Source organism: Mustela erminea, chromosome 1 (genome assembly GCF_009829155.1).
Source record: "Mustela erminea isolate mMusErm1 chromosome 1, mMusErm1.Pri, whole genome shotgun sequence".
In the NCBI taxonomy this organism is placed as follows: domain Eukaryota; kingdom Metazoa; phylum Chordata; class Mammalia; order Carnivora; family Mustelidae; genus Mustela; species Mustela erminea.
This window is the reverse complement of record NC_045614.1, coordinates 113,830,445-113,857,855: the sequence shown is the minus strand read 5'-3', so window position 1 is coordinate 113,857,855 and position 27,411 is coordinate 113,830,445. Positions and strand designations below refer to the sequence as shown.

The 27,411-nt window shown below is 49.3% G+C and overlaps 2 protein-coding genes across 11 annotated transcripts in view; both read left to right on the top strand.

The window, feature by feature from the left end:
- Nucleotides 1–10,421, top strand: part of LOC116588183 (endothelin-converting enzyme 2) — a 31,142-nt gene extending 20,721 nt beyond the window's left edge. For 7 of the 10 annotated variants that reach the window (XM_032339039.1, XM_032338978.1, XM_032338997.1 and 4 more), the window contains 12 exons: nucleotides 3,333–3,521; nucleotides 4,216–4,358; nucleotides 4,742–4,856; nucleotides 6,337–6,447; nucleotides 7,345–7,443; nucleotides 7,548–7,625; nucleotides 8,126–8,229; nucleotides 8,421–8,531; nucleotides 8,657–8,724; nucleotides 8,885–9,075; nucleotides 9,190–9,285; nucleotides 9,987–10,421. In XM_032339039.1, coding sequence (XP_032194930.1) covers nucleotides 3,333–3,521; nucleotides 4,216–4,358; nucleotides 4,742–4,856; nucleotides 6,337–6,447; nucleotides 7,345–7,443; nucleotides 7,548–7,625; nucleotides 8,126–8,229; nucleotides 8,421–8,531; nucleotides 8,657–8,724; nucleotides 8,885–9,075; nucleotides 9,190–9,285; nucleotides 9,987–10,163 — 1,482 coding nt within the window. In that variant the 3' untranslated portion in view covers nucleotides 10,164–10,421. The remainder of the gene's footprint in view (nucleotides 1–3,332; nucleotides 3,522–4,215; nucleotides 4,359–4,741; nucleotides 4,857–6,336; nucleotides 6,448–7,344; nucleotides 7,444–7,547; nucleotides 7,626–8,125; nucleotides 8,230–8,420; nucleotides 8,532–8,656; nucleotides 8,725–8,884; nucleotides 9,076–9,189; nucleotides 9,286–9,986) is intronic. The other 3 variants (XM_032338963.1, XM_032339007.1, XM_032339015.1) reach the window with 3 other exon arrangements.
- A 6,895-nt stretch (nucleotides 10,422–17,316) lies between these two features.
- On the top strand, nucleotides 17,317–26,831 carry PSMD2 (proteasome 26S subunit, non-ATPase 2). The gene is made up of 21 exons (XM_032338878.1): nucleotides 17,317–17,507; nucleotides 17,931–17,987; nucleotides 18,356–18,520; nucleotides 19,625–19,746; nucleotides 19,924–20,148; nucleotides 20,428–20,586; nucleotides 20,736–20,880; nucleotides 21,071–21,131; nucleotides 21,393–21,539; nucleotides 22,160–22,266; nucleotides 22,462–22,589; nucleotides 22,818–22,905; nucleotides 23,870–24,032; nucleotides 24,140–24,241; nucleotides 24,422–24,567; nucleotides 24,812–24,895; nucleotides 25,120–25,288; nucleotides 25,379–25,473; nucleotides 25,682–25,808; nucleotides 26,230–26,348; nucleotides 26,488–26,831. The coding sequence occupies exons 1-21, from the start codon at nucleotides 17,373–17,375 to the stop codon at nucleotides 26,668–26,670; spliced, it is 2,727 nt and encodes a 908-aa protein (XP_032194769.1). The 5' UTR covers nucleotides 17,317–17,372; the 3' UTR covers nucleotides 26,671–26,831.
- Nucleotides 26,832–27,411: the final 580 nt, after the last annotated feature.

The window sequence follows — 27,411 nt, the reverse complement described above, 5'->3', positions numbered from 1 at the left end:
GCCTAGTCAGCCGGCTACCCTTCCATCCTTCTTTCCCCCGTCACTCTTCCTTCATTTCCTTCCTCCTTCCCTCCCAGCCTTCCTCTTACCCTCCTCGCTTTCCCTCCCCCCTTTCTTTCTGTTCCCTCTCCCCTTCTTTCCTTCCTTCCCCTTCTTCTAGGCACCTACTGTGTGCCAGGTGTCACGGGGCAGCTCTGAGATGTACCTGCAGAGCCACTGCCACACAAACCTTTCAGTGGAGATGGGTTCATGGACCCAGATAGCTGAGAACAGCCTCAAAGGGGGTCTCTAGGCCTCAGGAGAGACCCAGGTGGCCGGGGGTTTCCTGATGAGATTGCATCTGAACCAGGCTGTGTAGAGTAGCTAAGAGTGGCTGAGGGCATGCTGGGTAACGAGAAGAGTGTAAACAAAGTCTTGAAGAAGGATAAACCTAAGGCATGTTTGGGCCATGAGAAGGGGTCCACTGTGGCAAAATGTGGTGCTCAAAGCAGATGACAGGCTGAACACGTGGGTAGGAACTAGTTGTGGAATCCTGTACCATGAAACACTGAGTTTTATTTTATAGGCCTCCCAGAGCAGGAAGGGAGAACCCAGTAAGCAGTGCTTGGTGTGACAAGTAGAAGCAAGAGAGGGAGCTTGGAGGTGAGCTAAGTCAGTAGTACTTTAATCTCTGAGTCTCTAAGTGCCCAGATGTGGGAAGTGGCAGAGGGAATATTATGAAGGGGAGGATGCAAAAGACGTAACCAAGGGCAAATCCTGAATTGCAGGTGACTGGGTGTTCAAAGATAGGAGTAGGAGGAAGAGATAAAGACAGATGAGGCTGTAAGCCTGAGTGATGGCAGAATGGAGGAGTCGTGGAAGAACTACGGGTGCCCGGAGGAAGAACTGGCTCAGAGCACACTGGGGAAGAGGAGACAGTGTGACATCACAGGAAAAGGGCAGATTCTGGGGTCAGACCTTGATTTTTATCCTAGCCCTGTGGCTTGGTGCAAGGTGAAGCTGTTTCCTTATCTGTATAATGGGGATCGTAGCATTTACCTCCTATGGTGCCTGTTTGGGGAAAGGAGGGTTGCAAGCTCATGTAGGCACTCAGGGAGAGGGAATCCCTCATTTTAGATGTGTGATTGTGAGCAACCTGGGTACCGTCTACCTGGTGAGGTCCGCAGATGGCTGTGGAAGCCGGGTGAAGTTCCAGAAAGAGGACGAGGCTGGAGGGATCTGAGGGCTTGTGGGGCATCTGCTTAAAAATGTAAACAAAGGCTTAGGAGAAATGAGAGGCTGGACAAGAGTACAGAAGGGAAAGAAGCATATTCCTGCATTTTCAAGGCAGTGGGAGAAAGAGATCCGGTGAGGTAGGCCACTTTGGAGTACTATACAAAGGAGAGTCCTTTGTCCTCAGCCAGACCCTCCTCCAGGCTAGTGGTAAACAAGACAGGGCCTTCGCCCTCTCAGTGGGGGAGAAGCCATGAAGTGGCTCGGCGTATCCCATGTGCAGTTGCTGGGACTATCACAGAGGGCCAGCCTGACATTTCCAGACTGAGTGTCACAGGCAACCAGCCTTGTCCAGGGATAAGGGCAGGCTGCTGTGAAAGGAGAGGGTTTAGGCAAAGGGAAGAGCTTATGCAAAGGTTCCAAGGTGGGAGGTCATATAACCCGCTGATGGACCAGAGAGGGGAATACAGGGTGTGTGTGTGTGTTGCCGGGGTGGGGGTGGTCCTTCTGGACAGATATGTAGATTCATATTATGCATGGACACTGTGGATCAGATTTAGCATTTATCCCAAAAGAAATGGAAAAGGAGGGGCAGGAACAGGTGTGTGGTTCAGCATCACCTGGGTCAGGAGAGGAGAGAATTTGGTTCGGCCAACTGGCTATTGGTGGGAAAAAGCTTCAGTTCAGCCCTTCAGTGTTGCTGGTTGTCTCAGGCAGGAAGTCTGTGCCAGCATCTGAGGGAAGCTGCAGCATACAAGATTCACATAGGATAAAAACTGAGGAATAAAACGGGTTCAGGGAAGTCTCAGTGTAAGTCTTCAGCTAAGGGCAGGGAAAGAAGGGGACAAGTGAGGGTGGTGGCGGCAGGGCAGCGTCAGGATGACTGGCTGGGCTGGCCAACTCCTCAGGAGCTGGGATGACTGGGACTGGTCCTCAAATCTCTTTCTCTGACACCAGCAGCAAGGAGAAGAGAGGCGGGAGACAGACTTTGAAGTAGAGGGAATGGATGTTAAGGGACCTGGTCGTTTTCGATGAGTAGAAGAGGAAATGGCCTTCAGCGAGTGAGGGAGACCAGATGGGGCTTAAAAGGCAGAATGAGTAGTGGCACTGAGAGGAGGGCCCCAAGGAGCGGGTGCTGAGAAGTGCTAAGGGTCTATTGGCCGGGTGCTCATCTCTTCATTCAACAAATATTTACTGAGCACCTACTATGTGCCAGATGCTGTACTAGAGCTTGCGGCCACTGTGGAGGACAGAGAAAACAGCCCGCCTCACTGGAGCTTGAGTACCAGCAGGGACTAAAGCAGCATGAGTTTGCCCTGCGCCCACGGAGCCCTGGGGCTGTGGCTGGAACCACCAGGCCTGAGCCACATTAGGACACTGCCATCTGCTAGTTTGTCAAGGGGTTAAGTCATGCAACCTCTTCAAGCTCGCTTCCTCATCTGAAAAATTGGACTAATATCCACTCTATGGAGTTGCTGGGAGAGGGAAGAAAGATACATTGCCTGGAGGGCCCCAGCAGAGTCTGATACATGTGTATCCCTGTGGTCACTATGTATTTTTCTGCACCTTTCTCCCTGCTGGATTCTAGAAGGGAGCTGAGAAAGCAGCAAGGTTGAGGCCTGGCTGGATGGGAGATGGAAGACCCTCAAAGCTACTGTGGACCAAATTCCCGGTGGGGTCCACTCAGCTGTTAGGTGAAGGCATGTGGTCACTGAGGTGCTGAAAGGATAGAAGGGCTTTAGGAAACGAAAAGGCAGAGCGGTGTGGAAAGCAGGTCCACCCACCGGACAAATATTTGCAGGGCACGTGTTCCGTGCTGGGCCCCGTTCTAGGCCCTGGGGTGGCGGGGTGAATAAGCTGCTGTGACTTGCAACGGTGCTCTCCTGAACTTGCCTTGTCCTTGGGGAAATAGATGATAAGTAAGTACACAAATAAATCAGCATGATCCTAGCAGATGGTGGTAAGCAGTATGACAGAAACAAAAGGTGATTGTCCAAGAAAGCTTCTGTGAGGAATGTCAGCAGAAGAGATGGTAAGGAGAGGTGGGGGCCAGAACAGACCCCCTCAGCCTTGGGCAGGACCTGTTGCTGGGCTCCAAGGGTGACTCAGGGCCTTGACAGGTCCTCACTGCCTACCTGGACTACATGGAGGAACTGGGGATGCTGCTGGGTGGACGCCCAGACTCCACGCGGGAGCAGATGCGGCAGGTGCTGGAGCTGGAGGTCCAGCTGGCCAACATCACCGTGCCCCAGGACCAGAGGCGGGATGAGGAGAAGATCTACCACAAGATGAGCATCGCGGAACTGCAGGTGCGGCAGGAGGGGGAGCACGGACCGCTGGGGGTGGGGCAGCCCCTAGAGCAGGCCTCCCAGCTCTCCTTCCTGTGGTCCTCCTGAGGCAGCCGGTCCTTTCCTCATTTGCTTGATTTTCTGAGCTTCCCAGCTACACTGTTACTATCCATTTTAGGTCACCTCTCACTAGGCCATCCCTTGGTCCCCTTTCATGTTGCCTGGGGAGGCATAGAGGGATTATGTTAAAAATCTGTAACGATTTGTACAAGATGTCCACAAAACAATCAAAAGAAATTTAGAAGTATCTCCTGGAGGGCCCTTACTGGGCCAGGAACCAACTCTTTAGTTGGATGATGGAGAGGTTAGATAAGGGGGTGGAGGGGTTCTGAAGGTCCCCCTGTAGGGACCCTGGATGGTGTCAGGGAAGTTGGGTTTTATCAACTGTTGTGAAAATACTTGAATATCTGTGCCCCAACTGAACATTATATAGGCTGGTTTTTCTTGTATAGTAAATGACTGGGCTCCCAGATCAAGGAGCATTCAGGCCTGGAAAAAGGTTTATTGCGGGAAGGGGCTACCAAGCAGCTACTAGATGTTGCCATGGCAATGGGAAAGGTTCCCAGCCTCCAGCATATCAATGGGGGAGGGGTCTGCTGGCAGCCAGGCAGGCAAGGAGGCTTGAGATTTTTTTTTTTTTTTTTTTTGGCTGTAGGGCCTGGCACCCTCCGTGAACTGGCTGGAGTTTCTGTCTTTCCTGCTGTCACCACTGGAGCTGGGTGACTCTGAGCCCGTGGTGGTGTATGGGACGGATTATTTGCAGCAGGTGTCAGAGCTCATCAACCACACAGAACCAAGGTTGGGAAGAGCCCAAAGGGTGGGAGGTGGGGCTCAGAGCTCCACACAGGTCCAGGCAGGGACTGGGCATGGGGACTGGCACAGCCAGACACAGAGCAACCTTTGACAAGGCCCTGGACCTTCCAAACAACAAAAGAGAATGTCTACAGGCCGTTCCCCTAGGCTGGGGCTTCAGGGGGTCCATTTACACTCTTTATTCCCACACCTGGCTCCAAGCTAACCTCTGCAGGCAGGTGTGTGGTCCCAGGGTGAGACAGAGGGATTCTGGGACAGCTCCTCCATATGCCTCTCAGGACTTCAGTTGCCTGCACATTCATGGAGCAGATTTGGGGTGGAAATGGTACCACAGCTGCCCTTTCCTTACCTTCTGGTCTGAATGCCAGCATCCTGAACAATTACCTGATTTGGAACCTGGTACAGAAGACAACCTCAAGCCTGGACCATCGCTTTGAGTCTGCACAGGAGAAACTGCTGGAGACCCTCTATGGCACCAAGAAGGTGGGATTTCTGACTCTGTCCCCACCTTCCAATCAAGCCTAGGGTGCCTGTGTTTCAGGCACCACTGCCTCATGGTAGAGTGTGGAACACAGGTGTAGGAACCAAGATGACTTGGGTTGCCATCCCAACTCCTCTGTGTTTTGGCCCACGGGACCTCGGTCGGGCAGGTTACCCGGTCTCTCTGTTTCCCGGTGTGTGAAATAGGAATGGCGGCAGGGTTGTCTGAGGACTGAGCCGGTGTAAGTGAAGCTCCTGTGCTTTGTACGCAGAGGCACTTAGCTTTGATGATGACGGTTAAGGAGAAGAATAAACATGCTTCTCAGTTTCGAGGTGCCCCGTGAAGTGGGGGACACGGACATGTAAACAAACCTTGTATTTTCAGGTGATAAAGGCTCGCATCGTGTGGAAGACCTTTGTGCTATAGAACAGAGGAAGGGATAGCACATTCTATCGGGGGGAGGGGGAGGCATCAGGAGAGTTCTTTATGAAGAGGCAACATTCGAAGAATTAGTTCAGCAAGGGAGCAAGGGAGAAGGGCATTCTAGGTAAAAGAACAACATGTGCAAATTCCCAGAGGCCAGAAAGTCATGGACTTGCTTGTGCTCTGTTATGGGAATAGGCTGACTGAGAGGCTGAGGGTGGTGAGGTGAGCCTGGGGCAGTGCACGAAGGGACCCGAGTGTTCTGTTAAAAAGTCAGGCATTGAACTGAAACTAAAAATTAAGAGAGAGAGAGAGAACTTAATTGGTTGAGGCTTGGGGACAGTTTCGTTGTGTTCCATCTCTTATCTTTGAAGATAATGAAAATAAAGTGACATATATTGCAAGTAAAAAAAAAAAAAAAGTCAGGCATTCTATCAGCAATGGGGAACCATGGGATGATTTTAAGCAGAATCACCCAGTTAGATCTAGGTATTGGATGATGTTTCTTGCAGCTAAATGGAAGATGCAGGGACAGGGACAGGGCAGGGGATCGAGACTGGAGCCAGAGTATCTAGTTAGGAGGTGACTGCAATCTTTGGGCAGGGAAGTGGCAAAGTGATGGACTGGGAAGAGTGCCAAGAAGTTGGGGTAGTAGACACTGGTGATAGATTGTATGTGGGGATAGGGAGATGGAGAAAGCTGGTGACCTGTGTGTTTCTGGCATGGGGGACTGACTGGATATAAGCCTGGGATATGGAGCTGAGCAAAGAAACTTCCGGCCCCTAATGGGGCTCTTAGAAACTAAAGAGGGGGAGAGTACTAAGCACAGAGTGGGCAGCACACATGCTCTTCCTGTGGTTTTGCTGCTGGAGTTGGCACACTTTTCAGTTCGGCCCTTTGTTTCCCCTGGAGTCTGAGGGAGAGAGGGCAGCAACCCCCCAAGCCCAGGTTACCATTGCTCAGGGGTGAGAGGTCTGGCCCCAGAGACAGAGAAGAGAAGGGCCCTCAGACTGGAGAGCAGAGCCATCTCTGGGAGGCCTGGCTCTTTGTCCCTTACAGTCCTGCACGCCAAGGTGGCAGACCTGCATCTCCAACACGGACGACGCACTTGGCTTCGCTTTGGGCTCCCTCTTTGTGAAGGCCACGTTTGACCGGCAAAGCAAGGAAATCGTGAGTCTTCGAGGTTCTTCCAACACTAGTCCTTGTTTTAGTTCATTCATGTGTGTACATGAAGGGGTGGGGTACTGAGCGGAAATTCATCAATAAATGAATAGTAACTGTTTTGGGTGGGAAGATTAGGAGGGGTTCTTTTTGTCCTTTAAAGTTCTCTGTATTTCCCAAATGTTCTACAATGAGTTTATGTTGCCTATAGGGCTAGGAAAATAATATTTATTTATTAGGAGATGATAATGAGTGTGCTTCAAGTATTATCTGCAAGAATGGTTCTTGCAGTGTGGTTTATAATAGGCAGAAATGAAAACAGCTGGAATGTCTAATCATAGAGACTGGAAGAAAGGTTGTGGTTAGGGTGGATTATGAGGCCACCTAAAACTCATGATATAATGTCAAGTCAAAAAACAAAGTAGTTGACAAGATATGTGTATGTTGCACAACACAATTCCTTGTTATATATGTATATCCAGGCAGGGAAAGACTCTCAAAGGAGATAATCAAGATCTTAAAAGGAGTCATCTCTGAGTGATGGGATTATAAGTGGTCTGTTTCCTCGTCGCCTCTTTTCAGCTTCCCATATTTTCTGCTATTAAGCCTTCCTTCCATAATCAGATAAAAGTCAACACATTATATTAAATTCTATTAATTCAATTAACTTATTGTCAGTTAATTTTTTTTATTAGTTAGAAAAAAGCCATCCACCATCTCAGTACCTTCACCAAAACGGTGTTTCCTCCTCATCTTCCCAAGATGCTCAGCCTTATTGCAGTCCCGCCCCCAACCCCCGGACGCTCCCCTGGAAGGACAGGGATGGGGCACTGGGGTGGATTGGGGGAGAGGGGGGAAGAATGCATCAGTGCAGTGGAAAGCCACCTTACACCCCCTTCCGTCCAGGCTGAAGGGATGATCAGCGAGATCAGGACAGCCTTCGAGGAGGCCCTGGGGCAGCTGGTTTGGATGGACGAGAAGACCCGCCAGGCAGCCAAGGAGAAAGTGAGCCGTGGCCAGGGTTGGGGCGCCATCTTCAGGTGGGGATGGAGGATGCAGTTTTGGGGGGCGGAGCCGGGGAAGGGAAACCCTTAACCTGGTCTCTTCAGGCGGACGCTATATATGATATGATTGGTTTCCCGGACTTCATCCTGGAGCCCAAAGAGCTGGATGATATTTATGATGGGGTGAGTACCTGGGCTCACCAGTGTTGAACTTCATCTCCGAGGTGAGGGGGGGCTCTATTCTTGGCTCAGTAATTGGGGCTCAAGCCCTTGGAGGGAAGGAAGTCCCTGTTGGGTCCTTCCAGAGGCAAGTGCAAGCTGTTCACATGCTGGCTCTGTGCCAGGCTGCAGGCTAGCCAACAGCAGAATGCAGTGTTCCCAAATCCTACCTACCTGTGTAACCTTGGACAAGTTATATAACCTCTCTGGGTCTGAGTGTCTCCGTTTGTAAAACAGGGATGGGGTTTGTTGTGAAGCTAGGAGGCAGGATGTAAACTAGTAAAGCACCAGCAACGTAAATACTCATTAAGTATTGGCGCTTTGTATTTCCTAAACATTTCATTCCTATTTTGCCATTGAGGAAAACTGAGGCTCAGAGAGCTGCTAATTAGTAGCCAAACTGGGACTATTCTCTTCTCCCACATGTTGTCTTGCTTGCTTTCTGCTTCCCGCCACTCCCACAGTATGAAGTTTCTGAAGATTCCTTCTTCCAGAACATGTTGAATTTGTACAATTTCTCTGCTAAGGTGATGGCTGACCAGCTCCGCAAGCCTCCCAGCCGGGACCAGTGAGAACGGGGGGCTATAGATACTTGGGGCAGCAGGAGAGATAGGGGAGCTTTCTGGGGCTGGGGAAGGGGGTGGCAAGACATCTCAAACCAGAAGCACAAGGTCTTTGCAGGAGGTAGGTCAGGGCTGCTGGGCTGGGAGGGGTGTCAGGAGAGTCAGGAGCCTCAGCCTCTCCCTCTTGCTCTCCCAGGTGGAGCATGACCCCCCAGACAGTGAATGCCTACTACCTTCCAACCAAGAACGAAATCGTCTTCCCTGCCGGCATCCTGCAGGCCCCCTTCTATACCCGTAACCACCCCAAGTGTGTCTGTGGCAGGAGGGGCTGGGTGCTGGGGCCTGGGCCCATGGGGAAGCTGGACCCAGGGCTGGAGGTGGGGTCCAGAAGTTCCCCCACCATGTCCTCATGCAACATTCATCACCCACCAGGGCCCTGAACTTTGGTGGCATCGGTGTGGTGATGGGCCATGAGCTGACACATGCCTTTGATGACCAAGGTAGAGGCCCCTGGAGTTGCCCACAACCACACCCCCCAGCCTAGAATTCCTAGGGGTTCTTGCAAGGCCTTGGAATATTGGGAGCTGGCCACAGGGAGCCTGGCTGCTGGTGGAAGCCTGCCCTAGTCATGGTGAGGTGCCAAGATTTAGTTCTTCTCAGGGCGCGAATATGACAAGGAAGGGAACCTGCGGCCCTGGTGGCAGAATGAGTCCCTGGCGGCCTTCCGGAACCACACAGCCTGCATGGAGGAGCAGTACAGCCAGTACCAAGTCCACGGGGAGAGGCTCAACGGCCGCCAGACGCTAGGGGAGAACATTGCTGACAATGGGGGACTTAAGGCTGCCTATAATGTGAGTGGCTGGTGGGCCTCCAGTGGCTGAGGCCCACCTGTGTGGGGGGGTGGGTAGTGGGTGGCAGTGGTGGGTGAGCCCTGATGGACTTGCCACCCTGGTGCCTGACTGCAGGCTTACAAAGCGTGGCTGAGGAAGCACGGGGAGGAGCAGCGCTTGCCAGCTGTGGGGCTCACCAATCACCAGCTCTTCTTTGTGGGATTTGCCCAGGTATTGCTGTCCTGGAAGATCTGGGGCCTGCCCCTCTCCCACTCCCTCTGGGCATGTCATTAGAAGTCTGGGTCATGCAGGAAAGGGACTGGGAAATGGGGCTGTAGGTGGGGTATGGAAGGTGGCCTGGGAAGGTCTGGTGCCCAGAGCTTGAAAGCGTGTCTGGAGTCCCGAAGAAGGAGAACTCTGCGGGAGGCTTTTACAGATCCCAAAGGCCAGGACTTCCCTGTTTGAGGGGCAGGGGTTAGGGTACGGGATTGATCCCCACCACAGTCCTGTAAGGTAGCTTTGGAGGAGGCAACTAAAGCTTGGGGATAGAGTGTGGTTCATCCACAGCTACCCCGGAACAAAGTAAGGGTCAGAGCAAGGACTCAAGGGGAGCTCTTCAAGACACTTTGCACTACCACACTCAGCCTCTGAGGGGCGTGATTCTTCCCCTCAGATGTGTACATCCTTGGCAACCCAGTGTCCAGGGCAGCTTTGGAAGGCCCTCAAGGAATTGGGGAGGCAGGGTCCCTCCCTCGAGGCTGATAACAAGGGCATGTGGCGGAGATGCCGGCTGTGTCCTGGAGGCCTCCTGAGCGGAGGGGCTGGGGCAGTGGTGGTTTGCATCCCCAGGATGGCTCTGCCGCAGCCCAGTCTGTGGCACACCCCCGTCTGCACTAGACACCATATGTCCCCGTGTCTGTCCTGGCCTGCAGGTGTGGTGCTCAGTCCGCACACCCGAGAGCTCTCACGAGGGGCTGGTGACCGACCCCCACAGCCCTGCCCGCTTCCGTGTGCTGGGCACTCTCTCCAACTCCCGTGACTTCCTACGGCACTTCGGCTGCCCTGTTGGCTCCCCCATGAACCCAGGGCAGCTGTGTGAGGTGTGGTAGACCTGGGGCTGGGGAGATATAGCTCGCTGTTGCCAGGACCTGGGACAGCTTGCCTAGCAAGGCTGTTTGCTCCAGGTTTAGAGAAGGCGAATGCCAGCTGCGCTGAGTCCAGCCCCTCCACACCGCAGGTGATATGAGTTCCGCTCCTCCCTCAAACACCACATTGTGCCTCTGCTTCGGGGGTTCCCCTGCCTCCAGCAGAGCCCCCACCATTCACTGTGACATCCTTCCATGTCACCCTGCCTGGAAGAGGACTGGGGGAGAAGGGGGCATCAGCTCCCACGGAAAGGAGTCTGCCTCTTGCAGTCCTAAGATCACTTGACTTGGTGGCCTTGGGGCCTGCTGTGCCTGCTGCACTCGGACCACACAGGGCCTGGGTGGTGTGCCTCCCATACTTCTCCCTGAGGCCCACTCAGTGTCCGCTTGGGAGTGGACCCAGCCCCTTTCAACTCCACTCTCAGGGGCTACCCCCCAACCCATGTTCCTTATGCCGCTTCTCCCAATACTGCTGCCAACCCTCACTGGCAGACTAGCTGTGCTCAGCTCTTAGTGGAAGCCTGAAGGCCTAGACAAGCCCACCTGCTGCCTCCCAGTTTCCCTGGGCTCATAGAGGAAGTACGTGTGGTGTGTATGTAAGGGGAAAGCTGGTTCCTGTGTGTTGGGGAACGAGTCACAGGGACTGCACTGGCCCTCCCTGGCCTGAGCAGAGAAGCAGATAGAGCAGGGAGAGAGAAGAACAGAGCTGATTTTTACAGGGAAGGGGGTAGTCTTGGCCCTGTAGGAACCTGTGCCAATAAATAGACACACATCAGTCAGCCCGTCTCTTCCTTCAGTCCTGTTTTCGTTCATTCATTCGCTCATCCCGCCGATATTTATTGAGCACCTACTCTGTGAGGCACTCTTCTAGATGCCCATTTACTCAGTCACCAGACAAAGAGGACTGACATATGCAGCCCCAGGAAGACAGAGGAGAGGCAGGATGGAAGAATAGAAGGAAGTTGAGTTGGGCTGGGCAGATGACCTCCTTGGGTGGTCATATCCCCATCACTGGCTCATCTATAGCTGGAAGGGTTTGCCTCTGCCCTCCACTGCCGCATGTAGCCAGGCCTAACACGGAGTCTGGCTAACGACTGGGCCAAGGTCAGCTTGGAAGATGGGCAGCCCTTACCTGCGTCTCAGAGTACGCCCTCCGCTTATGGCCGAGAAGACATGCATTTCCCCATGGCCTTGAAGGCCCAGTACTCCTGAGAGTCACTTGCCCCACCACACATTGAGGCCTGCCAGGTGCCAGGCATGGAGCCTGCGGGTCTGGCTGCCACCCTGCAGAACAAGGGAGGCACAGGAGAATTTGTTCAATAACTCTTGTGTTCCAGGTGCCTCTGTTGGGCGGGTCATTTTTTTATTCATTCATTCATTTATTAACTTATGCACTCATGGAATTTTTTTTAAGTGTATTGGTTACCAACAGTGTGCAAGGCACTGGTGATGCAAAGATGAATAAGATGGTTCCTTCCCATAGGTGGTTCTTGTATTATCAGGTTTACCTTCACGAGCTTGTCCGATCCTCACAGCCACCTCATTCTGTAAGTGCTCTAGTTTCCATTTTACAGATCTAACCCTGAGCACTTTACTGCAGTCAAAGAGACCTGTCTTGAACTCAAAGATTGGATAGCTCTATGAGCCTGACCTGGTTCCCTTACTTCCATGAGCCTCAGTTTCTTTATCTGTAAAATGAGAACCAGAGCAAAACAGTGACAGTGGAAAGAGTCATCTCAATTGTCTTTAAAAGTCAGTATTTCCAAAGTCCAAGTAAGGGTGGATCTGTGGAGGGTAAGTGAAGCTTTGGCAGTGATTACTACTGGGGCCCTGGGTGATGGTACATGTGTCCCACAGGCTGTTTCCTGCCCCTGTGTCCTGCCCCCATCAAGAGTTATATGTGGGCCCCTGTCATCCTTGGAGGTGCCGACTGTTCAGAAAGAAAGACCGTGGCCTCAGGAACCTTAAGACCGAGGGAAAAGATGTCTGAGCCTCTGAGACCATGACTCTGGGAGGGACAGCAAAGTGTATGGAAAAGAGGAGGGCCATCACATCTGGAAACCTGCTTCTGGCTCCAGATCTGCGACTTCTTAGCTGGGTGATGTTAGGCTCATCCCCTCTCCAGATCTCAGTGTCCTTAGCATTCTGTAAGACCAGTAGGTTGGATGAGATGATCTCTGAGGACCAGTTCAGCACTTAGTGTTTTAAGAAGTGAATTCATGAGCTTAGCAACTATTAAGAAATATTAAGAAATGACATGTGAATTTTGGGTGTTGCACAGAGAATGAGATTTGTATGTCAGAGGTCTTAATGAGGGAGGAGAGAGTCTTGGCGGGCCTTCCCCTCATATCTGATTTTAGAGGCCAGTTTAGGAAGCTGACCAGTGGGTCACTATGGCACTGAAACTCCATATTTCCAGAAAGGTCAAAGGTCAGCTTTCATTTACTGAGGCCTTATTTTGTTAAGCCCATGCTAAGCACTTGAAAAAATCTCACTAGGTTCCCACAACTTATAAATAGGTCCTGTAATTTTGTCTATTTTACAAGTGGAGAAACTAAGAGAAAAAAATTATATAACTTCCAGTGGCAGATAAGATAGATTGCATTAAAATCAGATGTGGAGCTCAGATGTTTTTAATCACCACCATTTAGTCTTCTGGGTCATGACTGAGTTTAGACTTATGCATAGAAATCTGTCTTCTGGTCAGTGTCATTGCACTTCTAAGCCAGACCCTCATCAGCAGGTGGGTTTCCACGCCACCCAGCATCCCTGGACCAGGCGTAAGTGACATCCAGTTAACTGCAGGAAACCTAATCACATGTTGAGCTGAAATTAAGCCAAGTAGCACCTGTTTGTTGAACACTCGCAGGTGCTTGTTTCCAGAGCCAAGGCACGGTGAACATCGGCTGACAGGTGTAACCTTCACCCTAATGGCCCTGCCAAACCGATGAATATGCATCTGTGATATGCTCTGGTGTGTTAAGGCAGAAGAGGTAATAAAGGGTGGTGCTCCTGGTGGACACATGAGAGCAGCTGTTGGTAACGTGTTGGGCCATACCTTGCACTGTCCCATTGAGAGGTCTGACCAGTTCCCACGCACAATAAGGCAACATATGTCAGACACTATGATTTCATACTTGGAAGCCCTCTGGAAATTTTAGGTTGGAAGACAGTCTCATAAAATAAGCACACTTTCAGTGTGCCTATCATGACTCACAAATAGAAAATCCCAACAGTTTCTTGACATCCAGATCTGACCTCTAAAGAGCCCCCAATGGGCCATTATTATATGTAAAGATGACCTGAAGATGAATGCAAAATGAATTCATTCATTCAATAAATATTTATCAAGGCTCACCACAAGCCAGGCATTAGGTTGGTGCTAGGGACAAAAGGTGAATAAAAAACAGTTCCTGTCCCTAATAGCTCAGATTCTAGGGAGAAAGAGAGATATATTACACATGGTGGGAGCACAGGGAAGAAATGAATAAATTAAAGAGTAGAACAGGAAAAACTTTCTAGGTAGGTGACACTGAACTTTAGTACAGAGGATGGGAGAATTGCTAGCCAGAAAACAGTGAAGGGCATTCTACACAGAAGGACTAGCATTGTGAAGAGGTCAATCATCTTTTTTTTTTTTTAAGATTTAAAAAAAAAATTTGACAGAGAGATCACAAGTAAGCAGAAAGACAGGCAGAGGGAGAGGAAGAAGAAGGCTCCCCGCTGAGCAGAGAACCTGATGTGGGGCTCATCCCAGGACCCCTGAGACCAAGCCCTGAGCTGAAGGCAGAGGCCCAACCCACTGAGCCACCCACGCGCCCCGAAAAGGCCAATCATCTTAAAGGGGCAAGGCATGTTCAGAAATGATGATAGGATGATCATGTGAAAGGGGCATGATGTAAGGTGAGAGTCTGGAGAAGGGAAGCTGTAACAGTACACGTGAGAAGAGAAGATTGTAACACCTGCTGTCAGTTCTGAGGATTAGAAGTCAGAAAGGTCACAGTGCAATCTATTTGAGAAATATCACACAATGAAAGTAGGAACCCAGTGGAAACTCTGCAATGCTGTGTCCTGCCAGGAGCACTTCCCATGTTATGTAAATGATGTTTTGGGTTGCAAAGTTTTCACATTGGTGGAACCATCCCTAAGACATGTAGCTCTATGGCTCAAGCCATGAGTTTGGGGACAGCATGCATGGCTTGTAGATGCAATTTGAAGGAAGGTGCTAGGAAAGGGACAGGTGATGGGATGTCCCTGGTATAGAGAGCAATTTGGCCACAAGGCTGGGAGTTTGGTTAAATGGTAGGAAGGAGTACTTCTGGGAGGGCAATTTGACTGAAATGAAGCTTGAAGTAGGACATCAATGTTATCATGTGGCCTTGGAAATACCTGTCAGATATGTGAGTTTGGCTAGAGAGGACTGGGGGCTTAAGTACATGGAAGTAGGGAGCAGAGAACAAGAATATCTCAGCCCCCCACCCAAACAATATCTCAGCCCTGCAGATTTGAGGTGATTGAAAATGACAACAGGCTCTTTTTCAGTTGTCAGAAACCCAGCTAGGCACTTTATATACAATGTCTTATTTCATTTTCAACACATAGCTTACAAGCAAGATACTTTATTACTCACATTTCATAAAGGCAGAAACCAGGTTGGGAGAGGTTAGGAAGCTTGCCCAAGTATCACAGCTAGTGAGAGGCTTCCCATGGTTTTACACACTAGGTTTGTTGCTCTCTAAAGCTTATGTTCTCCCCCCCCCCTTTTTAAATTTTGAAACTTAAAAAAAAAAGATTTTATATATTTATTTATTTTAGGGAGAGAGAGAGAGAGAAACAGTGAGTACAAGCAGGGGGAAGGGCAGATGTAGAGAGACAAGCAGACTTCCCACTGAGTGGGTAGTCCAATGTGGGGCTTGTTTCCAGGACTCTGAGATCTTGACCCAAGCAGGCACTTAACTGACTGAGCCACCGTGGCACCCCTACTTTGAAACATTTCAAACACACAAGTAAGTTGAAAAATAGTACAACAAACATACAATTTTCATCAGGAGGCATCTGCTATTGACAGACTGTGCTTTGTGTCACATCATCACCCCATCTCCTCTAAGGTACTGATTGAGATACAACTGGTATAAAAGACAAAATCTGAGATCTGATAGAAGGAAGTCATGGAAAAAGGAGAGATTTAGGAGGAATAACTCTACTGATGACTGAAGAAAGCATGACAATGTATTGACATTTTTTTTTTTAAGATTTTGTTTGTTTATTTATCTGACAGAGATCACAAGTAGGCAGAGAGGAAGACCGGCAGAGAGGGAGAAGCAGGGTCCCTGCTGAGCAGAGAGCCCGATGCGGGGCTCGATTCCAGGACCTGAGATCACGACCTGAGCTGAAGGCAGATGCTTTAACCCACTGAGCCACCCAGGCGCCCCTGTACTGACATCTTGAAGCCAGAGATAGAATAGGCAGAACAGGGGCGCCTGGGTGGCTCAGTTGGTTGGACGACTGCCTTCGGCTCAGGTCATGATCCTGGAGTCTCGGGATCGAGTCCCACATCAGGCTCCCAGCATCATGGGGAGTCTGCTTCTCCCTCTGACCTTCTCATCGCTCATGTTCTCTCTCACTGTCTCTCTCTCAAATAAATAAATAAAATCTTAAAAAAAAAAAAAGAATAGGCAGAACAGTCATAGACTGCTCAGCTTCTGTCAGCAGACCAGGGTTAGGGAAGTCATTGGTGATGGAAATGGAAGGTGGTTCCCAGAATCCAAGCACTGAATGAAAAAAGCACAGGTTTTAAAAATGAGCCATACATTTATATGCATACATATATTTAGGCAACATTCATTCAGTGCTAACCATGCTGTGCTAGCTGTTTTTTGAAAAACAATTCCTGCATTCTTTAATGCCTCAGAACCCACAATAAAGACTCCAGGCCAAATGGTGGGTATTCCCACCAGATGAGAGGGGGAGGAGTTATTTCCTCTTTTCCCACGCTCTGGATGCCTACACATAACCCAAACGAAGAAGAAACATGGAGGTTTGCTTGAAGCAATCAAGAGCTTAGAAGACTGAATGATCAAGGTTCAAATCCTGATTCTACTACTTACTACATGATTTCTTCTGTGAAACGGACACAGCCTAACCAAATTAAAAAGACTGTGAGAGGGGCGCCTGGGTGGCTCAGCGGGTTAAAGCCTCTGCCTTTGGCCCAGGTCATGATCCCAGGACCCTGGGATCGAGCCCCGCATCGGGCTCTCTGCTCAGTGCAGAGCCTGCTTCTCTCTCTCTGCCTGCCTCTCTGCTACTTGTGTTCTCTGTCAAATAAATAAATAAAATCTTTGAAAAGAAGAAGAAAAGGAAAAAAAAAAAGACCGTGAGAACATTATGTATGTATCATTCAAAACTAGTCCTGACAGAAACAGTATCTGTCACACCCCTTCTAAGTCAAAACAGGGTGAGGGAGACCAAAAGCCATGAGACTGAAGGCAAAGACTTTGTCTTGATCTGTTTTTAGTTCCAGAATTTAGCATTGGAGCATAGGACTGTATTTTATTCATAGATTTCAAGCCTGGATTTAAGATTGCAGCTATAGCCTCCAAATAATATGCAGGGCACTGTCCTTCAACGCCGGGGGAGGAGGGCGGTTGCGGAGGCACGTGATGAGGTTAATATTCCACCGTGGTGTGTGGGAGGCAGTAGATACAGATTACAGATTTCACACAGACGGCAGGCAATCGATTCCAGCTTTGAAGAATTTCGTACGTCTGTCCCACCACGCAGCCAACTGGCCTGTCACTGTGGGTACTATTCACACCGCTGTGGGGAAACACTACGGGCGGTCTCTTGGCTCGAAGCTTGTACATCCACCGCAACGCAGCTAGTGTACTCAGATTGCAGACTGCACCGTCGGGTAGCGTTCAGGAAAGTCCCGGTCCATGCCCGGGCGGCACCCAGCGTTCGCCCGGAGATAGACATTGTAGTTTTGGGACAGCTTCCGTGGGTGGGGCCCAAGGGCGGGGTCTCCCAGGTAGCGGGAGTGGGTGGGTCCCAGCGGCGTTTCCGGTCGCAGGCGCGTTCAGGAGGCGGGGCGCCGTAGGCCACGTGCGCAAAGCCATATGGGAAACGGGGCGGTGCGAGGGGTGCGCGCGCAGCTGGCCGGCAGTGGTGGCGGAGATGGAGGAGGGTGGCCGGGACAAGGCTCCGGTGCAGCCTCAGCAACCCCCAGCGACGGCACAGGGCGTCGCGGACGAGAAGCCGAGCGGCAAGGAGCGGCGAGATGCTGGCGACAAGGACAAAGAACAGGAGCTGGTGAGGCGCGGCCCTGGGATCCGGCGGAGGAGGCCGCGGGGCTGAGTCACCGCGGCCCCGCAGGCCTTGGGCCGGACTCTAAACGGCCTCGCAGCGTCCGGGAGAGGGCGGATGGGGCGATCCTCGGGGCTCCTGGCACTCTCTGTCCCTCATTCTCCATTTCGCGCTGTCGCCTCCGCCGACCCCATCAGCCCTCACCACCGACTCGTGAAGTGAGCCCGGGCTGGTCATTGTCACCGCCCTTTTTTAGTATGGCACTCAAGTGGTGTGGTCCAGCAGCCAAGGTGCCATTCCTGCTCTCTTTCTGTGTCCACCTGGTCCCTCCTAAGGAGGCAGGCTCACTCTCTACCTGCCCCAGGGTGAATGGGAGGAGGATGTGTTGGGGATTTCTTCTCTTGATGAACTTCTTCCCCCAACCCTCAGTCTGAGGAGGACAAACAACTTCAGGATGAACTGGAGATGCTCGTGGAACGACTGGGGGTGAGTCATGATGTTGACAGGAATGGGTACCTATTCGGATCTTTCCTGCGTATTTGTTTTATTCCATTTTGGGGCAACAATTCCTATATGAGTTATGAGGAAAGATGGACTGTTAGGGTTGCATTGTGATGCTGTTGTGGGATAAGAGAATTACAAAGGATATTTCAAAGGATATTTCAAGCTACAGAAGTAGCTTTCTAATTCTACTCTTAACTAGGATCATTTGTTTTCATACCAGGCAATGAGAAGGGAGTTGGGGAATCACAGATGAATAAGACACAGCTACTCTCTTAGGGGAGTTGTTTGTTAAACACTTCTGTGTTATGACTTGAGAGATGTGACTCTCAGCTCTGACCTCTCCTGATCAGGAGAAGGACACATCCCTGTACCGACCAGCCCTGGAGGAGCTGCGGAGGCAAATTCGATCTTCTACAACTTCCATGACTTCTGTACCCAAGCCTCTCAAATTTCTGCGTCCACACTATGGCAAACTGAAGGAAATCTATGAGAACATGGCCCCTGGGGAGAATAAGGTAAACTGTTTCAGAAGCTGGTGGAGGCCTAGCTTAGGAGCTCCTTTTCATCTAGACTGTGGGGCTCATGGAGAGTCAGAGGAAGCCTAATAGACCTGAAATCCATGCTGGTTGAACTGAGCTGTCATAGTCAAAGTACTGACATAAGCGCTGACAGAAGGATTACCTTCTTAGAATACACTGTTTTCTGCCATTTATGGTGGATCTTGGGGTTTTTTTTTTTTTTTTAAAGTAATCTCCGTGCCAAGGGTGGGGCTTGAACTCAACGACTCCAAGATCAAGAGTCCCGTGCTGTACTGACTGAGCCAGCCAGACACCACTCATGATCTATTTTAAACTTATGTTTAACCTTGATTTTTCTGTTTCTTTTATATTCTGTGTACGTTCATTTGTTTTCTGTTTCAGTTTAGAAAACTTTGAACTAGAAAACTTGTTTTCTAGTTCAGTCATTTCTCTATTAGTACAACAGTAATCCAGGAAATCTTCAGTCAACCTAGACAACTGCAACAGTCTCCTAATTGGCTGCCACCTTTTTGTTCTTGATTTAGGTTGTTTTTCACATAGCAGTCACAGTGACCTTTTTAGACTGTGAAAATGTTGTCTGCTTAAAACTTTTTAATAGTTCATAATTGCACCTAGAATAAAATTCAGAGTCTTCATTTTTCTTCATTCTCTCCTTGTTACCATTCTTCAGCCATATTGGTTTAAAAGGGAGATAGCAACATCAACCTTAGGGTTATCTTGAGGCTTAGCTTAGATAAAATATGTAAATTTCTAATACAAAGTTGGGGGGATAATTACAACTTAATTTGGGGGATAGTGACCGTAATCTTAACTCCATAATGTCCCACTCCCCTTAACCTGGATTTGACTTTAAAACACTGGTTTCTTTTTTTAAATTTTTTTATTTAAGATTTTATTTATTTTTTTGACGGAGAGAGAAATCACAAGTAGGCAGATAGAGGGGGAAGCAGGCTCCTTGCTGAGCAGAGAGCCTGATGTAGGGGCTCGATCCCAGGACCCTGAGATCATGACTTGAGCTGAAGGCAGAGACTTAACCCACTGAGCCACCCACGTGCCCCTAAAGCACTGGTTTCTTTACAGCGTTTTGCTGCTGACATCATCTCTGTTTTGGCCATGACCATGAGTGGGGAACGTGAGTGCCTCAAGTATCGGCTGGTGGGTTCCCAGGAGGAATTGGCGTCATGGGGTCACGAGTATGTCAGGTAAGACCTTTCTTCTTGAGAATCCAAAGGGGTTCTGAGACATAATTCTGAGTTCTTTCTTGGAGTACCAGAATATTGCATTTCCCAAACACTGAATTCCTTGGGTCACAGAAGTGCTTCCTGTGAAGCTGTGCCTGTGCCCCCTCCTCCCCTAAATGATCTTGGTTCTATCCATAGGCATCTCGCAGGGGAAGTGGCTAAGGAGTGGCAGGAGCTGGATGATGCGGAAAAGACACAACGGGAACCACTGCTGACCCTGGTGAAGGAGATTGTCCCCTACAATATGGCCCATAATGCAGAGCACGAGGCCTGTGACCTGCTCATGGAAATCGAGCAGGTGGATATGCTGGAGAAGGACATAGATGAGAATGCGTATGCAAAGGTCTGCCTCTATCTTACCAGGTGAGCGAGCATGGTGGGGCTGGGTGGAAGGCCTAGCCTCCTCAGCATTTCCCTCTCAGTTGTTCCTCCTTTGTTCTCTCAGCGCCATTAACTGCAGTTGATTTGTTGAGGTGTGTGAGCTTGTTGAGGAAGGAGACTTTGTGTCTCCCTAGTAGTCAAGCATCTAGCACAATTCCTCGTATATAGTAGGCATTCAGTATTTATTTTGGATAAGTGAATTAAACGTGGTAAATGAATGCCTGGAACTTCCTGACTGCCTTGTTATATCTCTCTCTGTAGTTGTGTAAATTACGTGCCTGAGCCTGAGAATTCTGCCCTGCTGCGCTGTGCATTGGGTGTGTTCCGAAAGTTCAGTCGCTTTCCTGAAGCTCTGAGATTGGCGTTGATGCTCAATGACATGGAGCTGGTAGAAGACATCTTCACCTCCTGCAAGGATGTGTATGTAGGAAGGAATCTGGCAAAGGAAGAGAGGAGCTCATGGATGAGGCATTTGCATGAAGAACTGGGACCTGTAGTTTCTGGTTAAGGCATGAGGGGCTTTTCTTAATGGATGAGGACTGAATAGATGTGATGACTATCTCCCATAGGGTAGTACAGAAGCAGATGGCATTCATGCTTGGCCGGCATGGGGTGTTTCTGGAGCTTAGTGAAGATGTGGAGGAGTATGAGGACCTGACAGAGATCATGTCCAATGTACAGCTCAACAGCAACTTCTTGGCATTAGCTCGGGAGGTGAGACTCTGCCCTTTTACATCAGGGCCTTTTTGTTTGTTTGTTTGTGGTTCTACCTGGCATTTCATGTCCCTGACTATAACTTTGACTAGACTCCCCTTGGTTAGAATTGCCATTCAGTGGGATAGCAGAAGAGATGGTAGTGGGGGAATAGTGGGGGAGCAGTTGTGACTCTCTGACTTCCCTTCAGCTGGACATCATGGAGCCCAAAGTGCCTGATGACATCTATAAAACCCATCTAGAGAACAACAGTGAGTAGCCATCTCCATGTGTGTGAGGACTGGAGGATTCTTAATTATGCCCCTTGTATTTGGAGTGATAGCTTGGCCTAACATATTTATATATCCCATAGAGCTAAGAATTCACATGTACCTTTTCTCCAGGTCACTGTTGGGGGCAAAGATAGAGCATCCCAAGTGGCCAGTTTAGAGCCAGAGATCAGCCACCATGCTTTGTCTTTCTTGCCCTACTCTAAACCCTTTTTCATTTCCTTTCCTCTCCCTCCTATTCAGGGTTTGGGGGCAGTGGCTCTCAAGTGGACTCTGCCCGCATGAACCTGGCCTCTTCTTTCGTGAATGGCTTTGTGAATGCTGCTTTTGGCCAAGACAAGCTGCTGACTGATGATGGCAACAAATGGCTTTACAAGAACAAAGACCATGGTATAACTTTATGTCTACTTTATCTTTGTGTTGCCTTTTTTTTTTTTTTTTAAAGATTTTATTTATTTATGTATTTGTCAGAGAGAGAGAGAGAGGGAGCACAAGCAGGCAGAGGCAGAGAGAGAAGCAGTCTCCCTGCTGACCAAGGAGCCTGATGTGGGACTCAATCCCAGGACCCTGGGATCATGACCCGAGCCGAAGGCAGTGGCTTAACCAACTGAACCACCCAGGCATCCCAATCTTTGTGTTGCTTTGATCATGTCTTTTTCTCTTTTTATTTTTTTCAAAAGATTTTTATTTATTTATTTATTTATTTATTTGACAGAGATCACAAGTAGGCAGAGAGGCAGGCAGAGAGGGGGGGGAAGCAGGCTTCCCTCTGAGCAGAGAGCCCGATGTGGGGCTCAATCCCAGGACCCTGAGATTATGACCTGAGCCGAAGGCAGAGGCTTTAACCCACTGAGCCACCAGGTGCCCTGCTTTGATCATTTCTGTTATCCTTCTAGGTTCATGTTTTACTGTGACAGGGATCCCCAGGGCTGTATTTTTACAGAGCTCTTTGTAATAATTTTCTCAGGGTGGGGCCATTTTAAGACTGACAGTTTTTTTTCTTGGTATAGGAATGTTGAGTGCAGCTGCATCCCTTGGCATGATTCTGTTGTGGGATGTTGATGGTGGCCTCACCCAGATTGACAAGTACTTGTACTCCTCTGAGGACTATATCAAGGTGGGTCTGGGCATACCCCATTAATGGGGACATTCTCCTACCATGTTCTAGGGCCCTCTGGGCCTCCCTTTCATTGGTAAGGTCTACCTGGTTTTTAAGTCCAGTTAAGGTGGAAATGCAATGAAGTCCACATTGTATCCATTGTGGTGGGGAAGGTCGAGTAGCCTGAGTGAAGAATCTGTTTGCATTTTGCAGTCAGGAGCCCTTCTAGCCTGTGGCATCGTGAACTCTGGGGTCCGGAATGAGTGTGACCCCGCTCTGGCACTGCTCTCAGACTATGTTCTTCACAACAGCAACACCATGAGACTTGGTTCCATCTTTGGGTAAAGCTTCTTGCTTCTTCTTGTGGTAGTACTTGACTTGTAAGCTTTGTGAAAACAGGAACTGGGTCCTTTTCATCTTTGTATTGCCGAGGGCTACAGCCCTGTCTATTGAATATTTGGCTCTTGGTGATTATTGAAATATGGAATAAATGACCAGTCCTCTTTTTGTTCTTTCCTTGTCCTGTCCTTTGTTGTGTGTCTGGGACTGCCTCTCCCTGGCTTTTGCAGGCTAGGCTTGGCTTATGCTGGCTCCAATCGTGAAGACGTTCTAACACTGCTACTGCCTGTGATGGGAGATTCCAAGTCTAGTATGGAGGTGAGGAGAGAATGTTGGACATTTAGGGGAGGTATGGAAGGTGCTCTGAGACTTAGCACTCTCTGTGGTAAGTAGTGAAAAAAGTGTGTGTGTGTACTGTGTGTTTATGGGGGTGTGTGTATCACTTCAGTGAAATCTTTTAGAGCTAGAATTTTAAACCTCATGTGGTATTGAGGCTAGAGGTAACATTTTGGTATTGAGTTCCAGCCCTTGGGGTCTGTGAGGAAGTAGTCAGACTAGAGTGGGGAGTAACTTAATCCAGCTTGGGGTGGCTGATTCTGTCTCACTCATTTTTTTTTTTATTGGCTAACCTAAAGCTTTCTTTGTTTTCTTTTTTTTTAAAGAAACATTTATTCTAGAGAGGGTTCGTGTGGGGGGGAGGGGCAGAGGGAGAGACTCTTCAAGTTCAGGCAGACTCCCTGCTGAGCATGGAGCCCATCGCAGGGCTTGATCTCATGACTCATGAGATCATGACCTGAGGCCAAGCCAAGTCTCAGACGCTTAACTAACTGAGCCACCCAGTCACCCCAACCTTAAATTTTCTTAATTATGCAGTCATTCTAGTGATAGATACATATGGTATGGTGGCTAAAAGTACAGCTTCAGTCAGAAAGACCTCAGTTCAAATCATGCCACCTCTGTTTACAAGCAGTGTGATCTTGGACATGTAACTCAATTTCTTTAGGTTTCATTTTTCTCATCAATAAACTAAAAACAGCAGGACCTGTTTCATGGGGTTGTTGAGAGGGTTAAATGTTAATAGTACGCAAAACAGTTGGTATAGTGGTTGATACATAGGAAATATTCAGTGATTGGTTGCTTTTGTTACTTTGAGTTACCATCAGAAAGGGATTATTACCTAGTGTGGTTACAGTAGCCTGTAGGAATTGACTGCCTTGAATCAAGATAGATAAACAGCTACTTAATAACTTAACATGTATGATACTGATTTTCCTATTTCTAGGTGGCAGGTGTGACGGCTCTAGCCTGTGGAATGATAGCAGTGGGATCCTGCAATGGAGATGTCACTTCCACTATCCTTCAGACCATCATGGAGAAGTCAGAGACTGAGCTCAAGGACACCTATGCCCGTTGGCTTCCTCTTGGACTGGGCCTCAACCATCTGGGTGAGGGGATGTCTCTCTGGGCAAAGGCTGACAGTAACTGGATACAGCAGGGGGGCCTATGTGTCAAAAACTGTACTAGATGGGAGCACTCTTAATTTGTCCTACAGGCAAGGGCGAGGCCATTGAGGCAATCCTGGCGGCGCTGGAGGTTGTGTCTGAGCCATTCCGCAGTTTTGCCAACACGCTAGTGGATGTATGTGCCTATGCAGGTCTGTGTCTCTGTGCTTCCCCAGGGACTGCTTATTTCTCTCTTGGACCTTCCTTCAGATTGATTCTCCTTCTCAGTTGTTCTGATCTGCTTTAGATTCTTTAGCTTGTTCAATTCCTGGAATAAGCTTTCTTTTGGTGCCTTGTTTTTCTCCTTCGTCACCCTTACCACCATGGCGCAGGCTCTGGGAATGTACTGAAGGTACAGCAGCTGCTCCATATTTGTAGTGAACACTTTGACTCCAAGGAGAAAGAGGAAGACAAGGACAAGAAGGAAAAGAAGGATAAGGACAAGAAGGAAGCCCCTGCTGACATGGGAGCACATCAGGTTCTGTGGGCAGCTGGGCGCTCTCTGAGTCAGGCTCTGAGCAAAGATAAGTGTGTAGGGGAGCAGGAGAGCTGGGTTTGGGTTTGTTTTAGCGCCCCTCTGGGTGGTGCTGTGTATTGAGGCTGGGGTTTGTATGTGAGGCATAAGGATGAGCTCCTACAGCACAGCTTTTTCTTCTTAACACGGGACTTGAGTCAAGAGTGAATTTTTTGTTCCCCGAGCTTATTGGGTTCTTCAATCGCAGGGAGTGGCTGTGCTGGGGATTGCCCTTATTGCTATGGGGGAAGAGATCGGTGCAGAGATGGCACTACGAACCTTTGGCCACTTGGTGAGTATCGCATGGAGAAGATTGGAATATACTGGTTTTGGTGCCTGGAGATCCCCCAGAGAAGACTTTCCTGATGGGTTTTCTCTGGGGAGAAATAGTCTTTTTGCTATGCCTGTTCTCCAAGAATTTGATCTAAGTCCCGCTTTTACCCATCAGTCTGTTCTTATAACTGAGTTTGTTGTACTGCTTTTTGTGATGCTTTTGGCATTGTCTTTTATTACCAGCTGAGATACGGGGAGCCTACACTCCGACGGGCTGTACCTTTAGCACTGGCCCTAATCTCTGTTTCAAATCCACGACTCAACATCCTGGATACCCTAAGCAAATTTTCTCATGATGCTGACCCAGAAGTTTCCTACAACTCCATCTTTGCCATGGGGATGGTGGGCAGTGGTGAGTATCGGTCAGAAAAAGATCAGAAATAGCTTGAAGGAATGTTTGAGACCTTTTTTTTTTCAACTCAGTAATGGTTAACATTTCCAGGTACCAATAATGCCCGTTTGGCTGCCATGCTGCGCCAGTTAGCCCAGTATCATGCCAAGGACCCCAACAACCTCTTCATGGTGCGCTTGGCACAGGTAAAGAATAGAACTCTTTTCCTTTGAGAGTACAAGGGGGACGTGTCTATGGTGATGGAAGGTGGGGGACATGTAACATGAGGGGAACCTTGACTTTGGCTGGGAGGGAGGATGTGAGTGAGTTGTGGATTTCTATATGGCCAGGTTAGGTGACACCTCTTCAGATGTGACCCTTATTTCTCTTTCTCTCCCCACCCCCTTCCCCCAGGGCTTGACACATTTAGGGAAGGGCACACTCACCCTCTGCCCCTACCACAGTGATCGGCAGCTTATGAGTCAAGTGGCTGTGGCTGGACTGCTCACTGTGCTTGTCTCTTTCCTGGATGTCCGTAACAGTGAGTTCCTGTCAAGACTCCTATAGTGGCACGTGACCCCATCTCCACCCTTACTTACCAGGGCCAGCTTGTAATTGTTAGGTCCCTGCCACTCCGGGTTCCTGATGTTCTTTGGGCCTATGAAGGGCCTTATGAAATTCATCTCCCACATTTTTGTTCTGGCCCACAGAAATTTTTATTTTTTGAGGATGAAGAGCTGAGTCCAGTGTCTGTTCCTAAGTGACTGAGGGAAATTAATTATTAAGTTTGAAGTCTGTGGGCAGAATAAGAAGGGAGTATTTCGGTTTGTGGTACCATGTATGAGGGGAGGGGTGTGGGTTCAGCTGAACCACTGAGGGATTAAGAGTCAGGGCTGGAGTGGGGACCGAGATTTCAGGTCAGGCCTGCCTGGATGCATGTTTGTTCTCTGTTCTTCCCTCAGTAATCCTGGGCAAATCTCACTATGTATTGTACGGATTGGTGGCTGCCATGCAGCCCCGCATGCTGGTTACATTTGATGAGGAGCTGCGGCCGCTACCAGTGTCTGTCCGTGTGGGCCAGGTGAGGGGTTGAACGGATGGGAGGGCTCTCGAACTTGGAGAATGCACACATACCTGCTTCTCTGAAACTGGTATGGGCAGTGGGGTATTGCTGCACTCCCATCTGCTACACCTGCCCTTGCAATTTTCTCACCCTACAGGCAGTGGATGTGGTAGGCCAGGCCGGCAAGCCTAAGACTATCACGGGGTTCCAGACACACACAACCCCAGTACTGTTGGCCCACGGGGAGCGGGCAGAATTGGCCACTGAGGAGTTTCTTCCTGTCACCCCCATTCTGGAAGGTTTTGTTATACTTCGGAAGAACCCTAACTATGACCTCTAAGTGGCTGCCGGGGACTCTGAGCTGCCTCTGTTATGTCAGTGGACCATGTTCCTGCCGCCAGCCGTGAACACTGCTCTAGACCTTTAGGGGAGTTGTTAACCTCCTGTTATTTTGTTATTGAGTGAGATAACTGTGTTGAATAAAGACCTTTATCCCCAAGGTCCCTCCGTGTGTGTTTTCTGGGGTATTGTGGCTGGAGGCCAGACCAGGGTGGGGAGTTGATGTGAGAAGCCATTGTTTTTTTTTTTTTTTTTAATATTTTATTTATTTATTTGACAGAGAGAGAGAGCAATCACAAGTAGGCAGAGAGGCAGGCGGGGGGCGGGGAATAGCAGACTCCCCACTGAGCGGAGAGCCCGACGCGGGGCTCCATCCCAGGACCCTGGGATCATGACCTGAGCTGAAGGCAGAGGCTCTACCCACTGAGCCACCCAGGCGTCCTGAGAAGCCATTGTTTATAGCAGCCCTGAGCCTAGGCTAGCAGGGAGGCTGCCCTGAATGGAACAAATTAAACTCCTTGCCCTTTTCCTCTCTTTCCTAATTATCTTAAAATAGTGGTTCGTCTTTAGGGGCATGAACCCTTGAGAAGCTGATCAGTGTAATGGATCTTCTGATCTTCTTTCTAGGAGATACATATACACAAATTTTAATACAAACTGTTACAGATAACTTCCTGAGGAGCTGTGGATACTATTCCCACCCCCAGTCCACCAATGCACACCCACCTCAAATTCATCATTC